The 12,969-nt window shown below is 41.9% G+C and overlaps 1 protein-coding gene across 5 annotated transcripts in view; it reads left to right on the top strand.

Moving 5' to 3' along the window:
* The window catches only part of Caprin2 (caprin family member 2), a 53,156-nt gene extending 43,471 nt beyond the window's left edge, over nucleotides 1-9,685 (top strand). For 2 of the 5 annotated variants that reach the window (XM_070038318.1, XM_070038309.1), the window contains exons 16-19: nucleotides 2,307-2,492; nucleotides 4,499-4,599; nucleotides 6,843-6,906; nucleotides 8,785-9,685. In XM_070038318.1, the coding sequence (XP_069894419.1) occupies nucleotides 2,307-2,492; nucleotides 4,499-4,599; nucleotides 6,843-6,906; nucleotides 8,785-9,350 (917 nt within the window). In that variant the 3' untranslated portion in view covers nucleotides 9,351-9,685. The other 3 variants (XM_070038326.1, XM_070038340.1, XM_070038331.1) reach the window with 2 other exon arrangements.
* The last annotated feature ends 3,284 nt before the right edge of the window (nucleotides 9,686-12,969 follow it).

The raw sequence follows: 12,969 nt of genomic DNA, 5'->3' as shown, positions 1-12,969 counted from the left end.
CTTAAAAAACCAACAGCAAGGGGGCTGGGAAGGTGGCTCAGTGGTAGAGCGCTTGCCTTGCATGCATGAGGCCCTGGGTTCAATTCCTTAGCACCACATAAGAAAAAAGCCAGAAGTGGCGCTGTGGCTCAAGTGGTAGAGCGGTAGTCTTGAGCTGAAGAGCTAAGGGACAGTACCCAGGCCCAGAGTTCAGGTCCCACGACCAGACCCTCGCCCCCCCCCCCCCAAAAAAAAAACCAACAGCAAAATAAGTCATCTTTATTCATGGCAAACATTTACAATTCACTATAAAAACTGTATATATTTTTTCCCTGTCAATACCTTCATTACATTTTAACTTTTTGTGCCAGTACTGGAACTTGAACTCAGGGCCTCATGTTCTTGCTTAGATTTTTCATCCAAAGATGGTGCTCTGCAACTTGAGCCATACCTCTATTTTTATCTTTTTGCTGGTTAATTGGAGATAAAACTTTGATCACACTAGGTACCTTTTCTAAGAGCTTCTCTGCTTGGGCTGGCTTCAGACCAGAATCCTCAGATCTCAGAGTCCTGAGTAACTAGGATTATAGGCATGAACCATCAGCACCAGGGCTCTTTATTGTTGTTGTTGTTGTTGTTGTTGTTGTTGTTGTTGGTCGTGGGGCCTGAACTCTGGGCCTGGTGCTGTCCCTTAGCTCTTCAGCTCAAGACTAGCGCTCTACCACTTGAGCCACAGTGTCACTTCTGGCTTTTTCTGCTTATGTAGTACTGAGGAATCGAACTAAGGGCCTCATGCATACAAGGCAAGCAGTCTACCACTGAGCCACCTTCCCAGCCCCTCTTTTTTTTTTGTTGTTAGTGATTAGTTGGAGATAATCTCATAGACCTTCCTGCCTGGGCTGGCTTTGAACCTCAATCCTCAGATCTCAGCCTCCTGAATAGCTAGGATTACAGGCTACTGGCATCCTGTTCATGGTTTTTCCTGTTAACAATACAAAATTTACATAGCACCCCATACAAAAAAAAATCCTTGCAAATAACTTTGTATATTTTATACCCTTAAAACTTTAAAAGGAGTGCTTTGTTATGAGTAGACCCTAGTTAATTTTAAGGCCCAATGGCTTTTGCTTTTTCATGCTGCTCTCAATTATGCTTTCAATTTTTTCTGATTATGGCTTTAGATTTTTTCATGCTGCTCTGAATTATACATATAAATGTAAGAAGCACTTCTTGACTTTTTTTTTTGGTGCCAGTACTGGGGCTTGAACTCTGGGTTTTGAGCTATCTCTTGGCTTTTTCTACTTGGTTTTTCTCAAACAAGGCTGGCACTCTACTACTTGAGCCACAGGCCCACTAGTGGCTTTTTGGTGGTTAATTGGCAATAAGAGATTCTGTCATTTATCAGCCTAGGCAGCCTTTGAACTGCGATTCTTAGATCTCAGTCTTTCTGAGGAGCTAGGATTACAGATATGACCCACCAGTGCCTTGCTCACTCCTAGATTTTTAGTGTTAGCATTTTAGCCCCTGTTGATTTTTCTAAAACTTACGCCTGAACAAATGAATTAAACATTTTAAGTACCTTTTCTTTTTATGTATCAGTCCTGGGGTTTGAGCTCTGGGCCTGTGCACTGTGCTTGAGCTTGTGCTCAAGGCAAGCACTCTACTACTTAAGCCACAGCTCTACTTCCAGGTTTTTTTGTACTTAATTGGAGATAAAGAGTCTCCTGGACTTTCTAACCCAGGCTAGCTTCAAACTGTGATCCTCAGTTCTCAACCTGATGAATATGTAGGATTACAGGCATGAGCCATCAGCACCTGGCACACATATCTTAATCATTTTTAAGCATATAGTTTTTATTACATTACATCCAAATTGTTGTTAGCTATTACCACCATCTATCTCTATAACCTTTTGTCCTTCTCAGCTGAAACTCAGCCTCCATTTAACACTGACCCCCTTCTCTTCTTGTTCTAGCCCCTAACATTCACTGTTCTACTTTATCACTCTGATTACCCTAGATACCTCTTCTAAGTGGCATAATAGAATATTTGTCTTTTTGGAATTGACTGATTTCACTTAGCAGAATGCCCTCAGAATTCAGACATGTTGTTGTGTGTGCCAAAATTTCCTTCCTTTGTAAGGCTGAATAACATTCCATTTCATTCCATTTCATAAACACATACACACACATACACATGTATGGTGATTCTCTTTTTTAAGAGAGAAGAGAATATTTTAAAGGTTTTGATATTGACTTTTAAGCATAAAGATTATTGGTCCTTTATTACCAGTTAACTCTTGGATTCTATAAAACTTTTTTCTTAAGCTTCAACTTACCATCCTGATGGAACTATTCAAGTAAGCAATGGGAGCCTTACCTTTTACCCAGCTCAGACAAATGTATTCCCTAGACCTACTCAGCCATTCATCAGCAGTCGGGGAACTGTGAGAGGATGTCCTCGTGGTGGGAGACTGCTCACTAATTCCTACCGGTCTCCTGGTGGTTATAAAGGTATGTTCTGAATCTGCTGGATATCCTGAATTTGTTTTTTTTTCTATATTTACTTGATCCAAATTAGTTTTACCTTACATTATTTCCTTTCATCATTGCTATTTATAATGTTAAGAAAGACTTACCTATTAATGGCTAAACAGTATTTTTAATATGTCTATTCTTTACAACATAACTAACTTCTGTATGAAAAGCAGATTAATTCTAGAACTGAAGTAGAAAAGTTGATTATCTTGTTTTTTAAGGAATGAATTTGTTTTTTTATATTTGAATGATTTCTTTTTGTGTTTTGTCAATTGATATACCTCTGATAAAAGTATGTCATAATTAAAGCTGGATGCTGATAGCTCAGGCCTATAATCCTAGATACTCAGGAAGCTGTGATCTGAGGACTGTGATTCAAAGCCAGCCTGGGCAGGAACGTCCATGAGACTCTTACCTCCAGTTAACCACCAAAAAATCCAGATGTGGATTATAGCTCAAATGGTAAAGAGTGATAGTCTTAAGCAAAAAAAGCTCCAAGACAGTAGCCAGGCCCTGAGTTCAAGCTCTAGGACTGGCATCAAAAATGAAATATTTAAGCCATGCACTGTGGCTCACACCTGTAATCCTAGCTACTCAGGAGGCTGAGATCTGAGGATCACAGTTCAAAGCCAGCCTGGGCAAGAAAGTCCATGAGACTCTTATCTCCAATTAACAACCAGAAAACTGGAAGTGGCGCTGTGGCTCAAGTGGTAGAGCGTTAGCCTTGAGCTGAAGAGCTTAGGGACAGTGTCCAGGCCCAGAGTTCAAGCCCCATGGCCGACAAAAAACAACACCCCCCCCCAAAAAAAAAATTTAGACAACGGGCTGGGAAGGTGGCTCAGTGGTAGAGCGCTTGCCTTGCATGCCTGAGGCCCTGGGTTCGATTCCTCAGCACCACATAAGCAAAAAGAAAAAAGCCGGAAGTGGCACTGTGGCTTAAGTGGTAGAGCGCCAGCCTTGAGCTGAAGAGCCAAGGGACAGCGCCCAGGCCCAGAGTTCAGGCCCCACGACCGGACACCAAAAAAAAAAAAAAATTTAGACAATACTTATTTTCTAGTTATTGTCTATTAGACTATACCACAGATAAGAACATAGAATTTGAGACTATCAGAGTGATTAATAGTGATATTCTTTTAAGTTTCGTTTCTTTTCTTTTCTTTTCTTTTTTTTTTTTTGGTTGGTCATGGGGCCTGAACCCTTGCCCTGGGCGCTGTTCCTCAGCTCTTCAGGTCAAGGCTAATACTCTACCATTTGAGCCAAAGCATCCTTTCCGGCTTTGTCTGCTTATGTAGTGCTGAGGAATCGAACCCAGGGTCCCATGCATGCAAGACAAGCACTCTGCCACTTACATTCTCAGTCCTCGTTTAAGCTTTAATTAGGATTCCAAGTATTGTGATTTCTGCTTATTTATTAGCAAAAGTCCCTGAGACAGCATACTAAATACCATTGGACATTGGTGGCTCCTACCTGTAATCCTAGCTATTCAGCAAGCTGAGATCTGAGGATCAAGGTTCAACGCTAGCCTGGGAAGGAAAGTCTGTGAAACTCTTATCTCCAGTTAACCACCAGAAATTGTGAGCTGTGGCTCAAAGTGGTAGAGTGCTAGCTTTGAGCACAAAAGAACTAAGGGACAGCTCTCATGCCCTGAGTTCAAGCTCCATGACTGACCAAAAAAAAAAAAAAAGAAGAAGCCCAAATACTTGCTACCAAATTGCCTTCATTATAGAATACTTAATACCTATCTCTACCATTTACCACCCCCCCATCTATATTCAGCAGCAATAAATTTCTGAACCTGGCTTGTTACCAATCATTAGCAATAGTTTATAAATATAGATTTTAAATGTGGCAGCAATTTTGATTGCCTTTACTTAAGGCATAAATCCAATGATAGCATTAAGAGCTCATTTTAGCTTTAAAGCTGAACAATTCAGTATGCTCTTGTTCATCACTTTTTTGCTAAGTTGTTGTTTATTTATTAGGTTTTGATAGTTATAGAGGACCTTCTTCAGTTTCCAATGGAAATTATAACCCACTGCAGTTGCAAGCTAGAGAATATCCTGGAGCAGCTTATTCCCAAATGGTAAGAATATCTATCTCTATTCAGTGGAGTATAACTGTTGATAAACACTTCAGAGTCCTCATTTGTTTTGTAGCAGTGCAATCTTCATTTTAGAACTTTATGTCAGTCCTAGGGAAGTTTGAGTTGGATAGCTTTTCTAATTGCCCCAAAATGATAAAATCAACTGCTAGCTACATGGGATTTGACAGGCATCAAGGACATTATTAATCATGTTGCTGCTGGGTGCCAGTGGCTCATGTTTGTAATCCTAACTACTTGGGAGGCTGAGATTTGAGGATTACAGTTCAAAGTCAGCCTGGAAAGTCCCTGAGACTTATCTCTAGTTAATTAGCAAAGAACAGGAAGTAGAACTATAGCTCAAGTGGTAGAGCACCAGCCTTGAACAACAAGGATAAGCTACAGTGAGAGGCCCTGAGTTTGAGCCGCTCTCTCTCTCTCTCTCTCTCTCTCTCTCTCTCTCTCTCTCTCTCTCTCTCTTTCTTTCTTTCTCTTTCTCCCTCCCTCCCTCCCTCCCTTTCCCCCTCCCCCCTCTCTCCCCATCCTTCCCTCTGTCTCCCTCTCCTCTCCCTCTCTCCCCCACCCCCCTCTCTTCCTCTCTTCCTCTGGCGCCTGGGCTCTGTCCTTGAGCCTCTCCGTGCTTCAGGCTAGCGCTCTACCATTTGAGCCACAGTGCCACCTCTGGCCTTTTCTGAGTAGTTTATTGGAGATAAGAGTCTCATGGACTTTCCTGCCCAGGCTGGCTTTGAACCACAATCCTCAGATCTCAGCCTCTGAGTAGCTAGGATTGCAGGCATAAGCCACTGATGCCTGGCTTTTTCTTTTGTGTGTGTGTGTTTGAAATAGAGCTTGGGTTGTTGTTCCTTAGCAGCTTTTTAGCTTAAGGCTAGTGCTTTACCATTTTATCCACACCTTCACTTTCAGTCTCTTGGACCAGGCTGACCTTGAACCATGATCCTCATATCTCAGGCTTTTGAGTAGCTAGGATTATAGGCATAAGCCTCTGATGACTCACTCACAGTATAATTCTCTTCCATTCTTATGTGGAAAAATAAAACAAAGAATTCACTCTAACATAGTTTGTATTAGTCTTTGAAGTTTGAGAAGATGGTTTGAAGGAGACTGTTCTTGTTCTGGCTTTCCCATGTTCTTTTATATTGAGGTATTTATGTTTATATATTTATATTTATATTGAGACCCAGGATCAGATTGCACTCTGGATTTCTATCACCTACCACTGTGCTTTTTTGTATGGTATTCTGTAAATGCTTTATTATTTTGAAAATAGCATCTAATTGGTCAGGTTAATTAACAGTAGAGCAAAATCACCACTGTCATCCTTCATTTGTTTTTCCTGATGCTTGGCAACATCTCTTCTTTGGTTGCTGGGGAAGGCTAAATGAATAATTAAGAGGATTTAGCAGCCACTGCTGAGGTAGCTCAGGCCTGTATGCCTACTCAGGAGGCTGAGATCTGAGGATTGTTTGAAGCCAGCCAGGGCAAGAAAGTTGGCAAGAAGGAAGTGGTGCTGTGGCTGAAGTGGTAGAGCACTAGCCTTGAGCTGAAGAGCTGAGGGACAGGGCCCACCAGGCCCAGAGTTCAAGCCCCACAACTGGAAAAAAAAGAAAAAGAGAAAGTTTTTTAGCCGGGCGCTGGTGGCTCACGCCTGTAATCCTAGCTACTCAGGAGGCTGAGATCTGCGGATCGAGGTTCAAAGCCAGCCCGGGCAGGAGAGACCGGGAGACTCCTATCTCCAATAAACCACCAGAAAACTGGAAGTGGCGCTGTAGCTCAAGTGGTAGAGTGCTCACCTTGAGCTGAAGAGCTGAGGGACAGCGCCCAGGCCCAGAGTTCAAGCCCTACGACCGACAAAAAAAAAAAAAAAAACAAAGTTGGCAAGAAGTGAGACTCTTATCTCCAATTAATTACAGAAAAAGCTGGAAGTGGCCCTGTGGCTCAAGTGGTAGAGGAAAAGGAGCCCAGGGACTATGCTTAGGCCCAGAGTTCAAGCCCTAGGACTGGCAAAAAAAAAAAAAAAAAAAAAGGCTTTAGCTGAGCGCAGTAATATATGTCTATAATCCTAGGTACCAGGGAGGATGAGATGAGAGGGTAATGATTTCTGAGCTAACCTGGGCTACATAATGAGACCATGTCTCAAAATAGACATCAGTCAATAATGCGGTGTAATGACAAATTATTATCTGGTGGTTTTGGTGCTATGGTAAATATTCATGTGTTCATTTTAGGATAACTTCCAGCAGTGTTATAAACAAGGAGGGACATCTGGTGGCCCTCGGGCAGATTCCAGAGGTAAGGGAACTGAGTTAATAAGTTTTTGCCCCCAGACTTATTTCTAGTTTCTAGTTTATTCTGGAGTCTGCTATCTAATCTGCTCCCAAAACACATTGCATTCAGCACTTGTTGAAGTTTTCAGTTTGCTTAAATATAGTACTAAAGTATTAAAGGAGATAAAAGATTACTAGAAAGGACATAGAAACCAGAAATGTAAATATAGTTAAAAGTATATGTTTAAAAAACTTTTTTTTTCTTAGCTAGGCACTAATGGCTCATGCCTATAATCCTAGCTGCACAGGAGGCTGGGATTTGAGGATTGCAGTTTGAAGCTAGCCTGGGCAGGAAAGTCTGTAAGACTCTTTTCTCCAATTAACCAGTGAAAAGTTGGAAGTAGGTGTGGCTCAAGTGGCAGAACACTAGCCTTGAGTGAAAAAGCTCAAGTACAGTGTCCAAGCGTTGAGTTCAGGTCACAGGATTGGGTGCATGCATACATATATACACACACAGAGAAGGTAACCACAGAGAGAGAAGATAATTAACGTGTGTGTGTGTGTGTGTGTGTGTGTTCCCTGTACTACTTGAAATACATTCATGTAGCATTTCAGAATGATATTATAAATAGTATAAAGGGTTCCTGCTTGACTTGAAAAAAAAATAGTATAAAGGGATACTTTTAGTTCTCTACTGTCCTTACATTGATTTGAACACATAGATTGAATAAGCAACAGTTTAGACACCAATGACTAGAAACACATTTTGTTGTTGTTGTTTTGCCAGTCCTGGGGCTTGCATTTTGGGCTTGGGCGCTATTCCTGAGATTCTTTTACTCAGGCTACCACTCTTCCACTTGAGCCACAGTGCCACTTCTGGCTTTTTCTGAGTAGTTTATTAGAGGTAAGAGTCATGGATTTTCCTGATCGTGCTGGCTTTGAGCTGTTATCCTCAGATCTCAGGTTCCGAGTAGCTAGGATTACAGGCATGAGCTACCAGTTTCTAGCCAGGCTAGAAACATTTTTTTTTTTTAATGCAAGGGACTATGAAAAGACTCAGTAAAACTGAGAAAATTATTACGAAGTCTGGGTATGTTGGTTTAGTCCTTAACCCTAGTTGTTTGGGAGGCACAGATTAGGAGGGTCATGGTTTAAGCTCAGCCCAGGCCAAAAAATTCTTTGAGAATCCCATCTCAACCAATAAAAAGCTGAGCCTGGGGGCTGGGAAGGTGGCTCAGTGGTAGAGTGCTTGTCTTGCATGCATGAGGCCCTGGATTCCATTCCTCAGCACCACATAAGCAGAAAAAGCCACTGTGGCTCAAGTGGTAGAGCGCTAGCCTTGAACTAAAGAACTGAGGGACAGTACCCAGGCCCAGGTTCAGGCCCCATGACCAACAACACAAAAACAAAAGTTGAGCATGTGGCTCATCTTCATCTCAATTATATAGGAGGCATAAATGGGATTGTGGACCTAAACTCCAGACTGTATATTGAAAAATAGAGACAAGAAGTGTTAATGACATGGTTCAAGTATTAGAATACCCGCCTAGCAAGTGCAAGACCCAAGTCAAGCCCTAGTACCACCCTCCCAAAAAATAGCACTTGTTTTTTTTTTTATTTAATGTTCGTTAATCTTAGCTACATTTGGGAAGTTTAACCTTTTGGGGCCCAAAAGAGGCAACCAGATAAGATTATGTAGGTCCCTTGTACCTTTAGAATAGCATCATAAAAGCCTATTGGACAAAAAAAAAGTTTTTTAAGAAAGTTTATAGTCACATTTTATTGCTTTGGAATTTACTATTAAATGTATTTTTATCTGTGTTTCAGTAGCCAACTAATGTTAAATGTTGTGTTCAAAGCTAACTGCTTCATTATGAGAAACTCACTGTTGCTAATAAAACAGCAGGGTGGAGTGACTCCTCGCAGGTGAGCAGCCCAGAGCGCGATGACACCTTTCACAGCGCTGACTCTGGACAAGGAGACTCTCGTAGCATGACCCCTGTGGATGTGCCAGTGACAAACCCAGCGGCCAACGTTATGCCGGTGCATGTCTATCCCCTGCCTCAGCAGATGCGAGTTGCCTTCTCAGCAGCCAGAACCTCCAACCTGGCCCCTGGGTCTTTGGACCAACCGATTGTGTTTGATCTTCTGCTAAACAACTTGGGAGAGACCTTTGATCTTCAGCTGGGTAGATTCAGTTGTCCTGTGAATGGCACTTACGTCTTCATTTTCCACATGCTGAAGCTGGCAGTGAATGTGCCCCTGTATGTCAACCTCATGAAGAACGAGGAGGTCTTGGTGTCTGCCTATGCCAATGATGGTGCTCCTGATCATGAGACAGCTAGCAACCATGCAATTCTTCAACTCTTGCAGGGAGACCAAATATGGCTACGTTTGCACAGGGGAGCCATTTATGGAAGTAGCTGGAAATACTCTACATTTTCAGGCTATCTTCTTTATCAAGATTGAGCTGGTATTGAATTGACCATGAAAGAATGGATGGTGTTCAAATGCGTGAGAGGGAAGGAAGGAAAACAATCCTTGCCCTGGTGACTGGTTTAGGAAAATGGTTTCATTCCTAGAGAAAGGAGGAGGTCCTTACTTTTTTCTGTTTTCCTCCCTAGGTGGGAAATTTCACCCGAATGACAGCACTAACCTGGCACTTTATAAATTGTGCTGTAGCCTCATAGTCAGGCTGTGAATGTATATCGTTTGCACTTAATCCTTTAACTGTATTAAAGTTCAGCTTACTAAACTGACTGCCTCAAGTTCGGGCAAGTTACAATGCCTTGTTGTGCCTCAATAAAAAAAAAAACACAAAACTTACCTGCGCTGTTGGTTGTTCTTATCTCATTAAACATTTAGTTGATAAGCTCGTTTTTAAAAAGTAATCACTAATAACCCTTGGTTATTTATGCATTTATGCCATTACTTTAAAATATGAGGACCTTGTAATGTCACTTTCTCCAATAATGCATTTAATTCATTAAGTGATCTGATCTGTCTTCCATGGGCGGAATCCTTGAATTTTCTTTTTGTTTTTCTTTCTTTTTGTAAAGGAACAGATTCTTGGGGTTGGAGGCATGGCTCAGTTGGTAGAGTGCTAGCCAATGAACAAAAGCATCAGGTACTGAGTTTAAGTCCCTGTCTCAGACCTAAAAAGAAACCAAAGAGCATATTCTTTCTTTAGCAGTTGCCTTTAGCACCTACTGTGTGTGTAATAGACAAGAAGCCATAGGAAATACACAGGTGACGCTCTGCTCTACACCAGCAGGGCTTATCCTCCCTGGTGGAAGACCCTCACTGTATAGCCCAGACTGACAGCATTTCTGGCCTTCAGTGATCCTCCCTGCTTCAACTTCCCTAGTTCTGGGATTACAAGTGTGCACTGCCACTCCAGCTTCCCAATTCAGATTTAGTTTGAATAGACAAAGTGCTAAGTCATGAAAAAGTGTGGACTTTGTGGTCAGACAATCCTGTGACTGACTCTTGATTCTGCCACTTGGTAACTGATCTTGGATAAGCTTGCTTATGCCTAAAATCTCTTTATTTTTGTGCCAGTACTTGAGCTTGAACTTGAGGCCTAGGTGCTCTCTGATAGTTTTATCACTCAAGGGTGGTGTACTACCACTTGAGCCACAGCTTTGCTTCTGCCTTTTGGTGGTTAATTGGATATAGGAGTTGCAAGGACCTTCCTACATGGGCTGGCTTCAAACCACAGTCCTCAGATGTTAGTCACCTGAGTACCTAGGATTACAAGAGTGAGCCACCAGAGGACCCCAGTCTTATGTATGTGTGTATGTATGCATGTATGCATGTATTTGTGCTGGTCCTGGGGCTTGAACTTGTGATCTGGACACTTTTTTGCAGACTCTGTTACTTGAGTTGCAGCTCTACTTCTACCTTTTTGATGGTCAATTGGAGATGAGAGTCTCATGGTCTTTCTTGCCAGAATGGCTTGGAAATGCCATCCTCAGATCTCAGCCTCTTGAGTAGCTAGGAGAACAGGTGTGAGCCACCAATGCCCATCTTGTTCTGGTTTTAAAGACTCCTGTAGCTGGCACTGGTGGCTCATACTAATCCTAGGTACTCAGGAGGTTGAGATCTAAGGATTGCTGTTTGAGGCTAGCTCAGACAGAAAAATCTGTGAGATTCTTATTTTCAACTACTCAGAAAATAGCTGTAAGTATCATTGTGGCTGCAGTAGTAGAGCACTAGCCTTGAGCAAAAAGCAGCTCAAGGACATGCCCTGGCCCTGAGTTCAAGTCCCAGGACTGGCAAAAAAAAAAAAATTGTGTAAAATTAGGGTGATAAGGGGCCAGTCTCAGGGACCAGTTGTGAAATTCAAGTAGGGAGGATTTTAACATAATGTCATCAAAAACATTTCATAAATAATAGATGATGTAATTGTTTTTCTCATTCTGCAAATTAGTTCTCTGTGAAAGTGCCTATACTATCTTTAATGTAGCATGGCAGGCACTGCTAGAATTTGGCATTCTCTGGTGATGTGATGTTTTCTCGTATTTCCTTGTTTAAGTTTAAATATCTTTCTTAAGAATAGCTTACATATTTTTATTATTTTTTTGGGGGGGGGTCCGGTCGTGGGCCTGAATTCTGGGCCTGGGTGCTGTCCCTCAGCTCTTCAGCTAAAGGCTAGCGCTCTACCACTTGAGCCACAGCACCACTTATGGCTTTTTTTCTTTTTGCTTATGTGGTGCTAAGGAATCGAACCCAGGGCCTCATGCATACAAGGCAAACACTCCATCACTGAGCCACCTTCCCATTTTTATTTTTTTGTTAGTCATGAGGCTTGACCTCAGGGTCTGGGCTCTGTCCTGGAATATTTTTGCCCAAGGCTAGCACTCTACCACTTTGAGCCACAGCTCCACTTCTGGTTTTGGGGGAGTAAAGATAAGATTCTCACAGAAAGTCTGTACTGGTGCTGGCTTCAAACTATGATCCTCAGATCTCAGCCTCTTGAGTAGCTAGAATTACAGGCCTGACAGGCCTAAGCCACCAGCACCTTGCCTTATATTTTATTTACGTGTGTGTGTGTGTGTGTGTGTGTGTGTGTGTGTGTGTGTGTGTGTGGTCAAACTTGGGGATTGAAGCTCAGGGCCTCAGGGCCTGTCCCTGAGCTTTTGCTCAAGGCTAGCACTCCGTTACATAGGGCACAGAGCCACTTCCGGCTTTTTCAGTTTATTTGGTACTGAGGAATCGAACCCAGGGCTTCATGCGCTAGGCAAGCACTCTACCACTAAGCCATATTTCCAGCCCCTGTATTTTATCTTTAACTCTTTTAAAGAATCATGTTAAGAAGTACTTGTTTCAGTGTTTAGGAATACAGTAAAGATTGGGTGATTTTCACCATTAATATGTAAATCATCTGCTAATGGAGAAACTTGGGTGATTATTTTGTTTCCATTTTTGTGGACTGGAGTTTTATTTTTTCAATTTAAATTTTGTTGTAAAGGTGATATATAGAGGGGTTACAGTTACATAAGTAAGGTAATGAGTACATTTCTTTTTGAACATGTTATCCCTCCCTCATTTTCTCCCATCCCCCCTCCCTGTATTGTAGTTTTAATTTGGGAATTTATTCTTGCTAGGCAGACACTCTACTGCTGGTTATTATTGAAATATTATTGAGATACAGTCTTGTTTCCAGCCTAGATGTGTACCTGGACCATGATGTGCCTATTTTAAGCTCTCCAACATAGCTGGGAAAACAGGCACATGCTACTGTGTTCTACTCTTGGGTGAGAAAGAGTCTTGTAGACTTTTCTTCCTAGGCTGGCCTTGAACTACAATCCTCTCAATAGCTTTCTATCTAGCTAAGATTACAAGCATAAGTTACCAGTGCCTGGCTAAAAGATATTTTGATTCTCTTCTCACTCTAAGGTGTTAAGTAATGTAAGGAAGATAGTATAAAAGTTTTAAATTTATGACAGGTTTGTGTGTATGTGTGCATGTGCACCAGTCCTGGGAATAAACTCAGGGCCTGGGTGCTGTCCTGAAGCTTTTCTGCTTGTCTATCACTCTTAACACTTGAATGATAGCTTCACTTCCAGCTTTTTTTGTGGTTAAG

The sequence above is a fragment of the Dipodomys merriami genome, unplaced genomic scaffold (assembly GCF_024711535.1).
Source record: "Dipodomys merriami isolate MVZ:Mamm:240054 unplaced genomic scaffold, mDipMer1.0.p SCAF_10, whole genome shotgun sequence".
Lineage (NCBI taxonomy): Eukaryota > Metazoa > Chordata > Mammalia > Rodentia > Heteromyidae > Dipodomys > Dipodomys merriami.
This window is presented reverse-complemented; position numbering and strand designations above follow the sequence as displayed.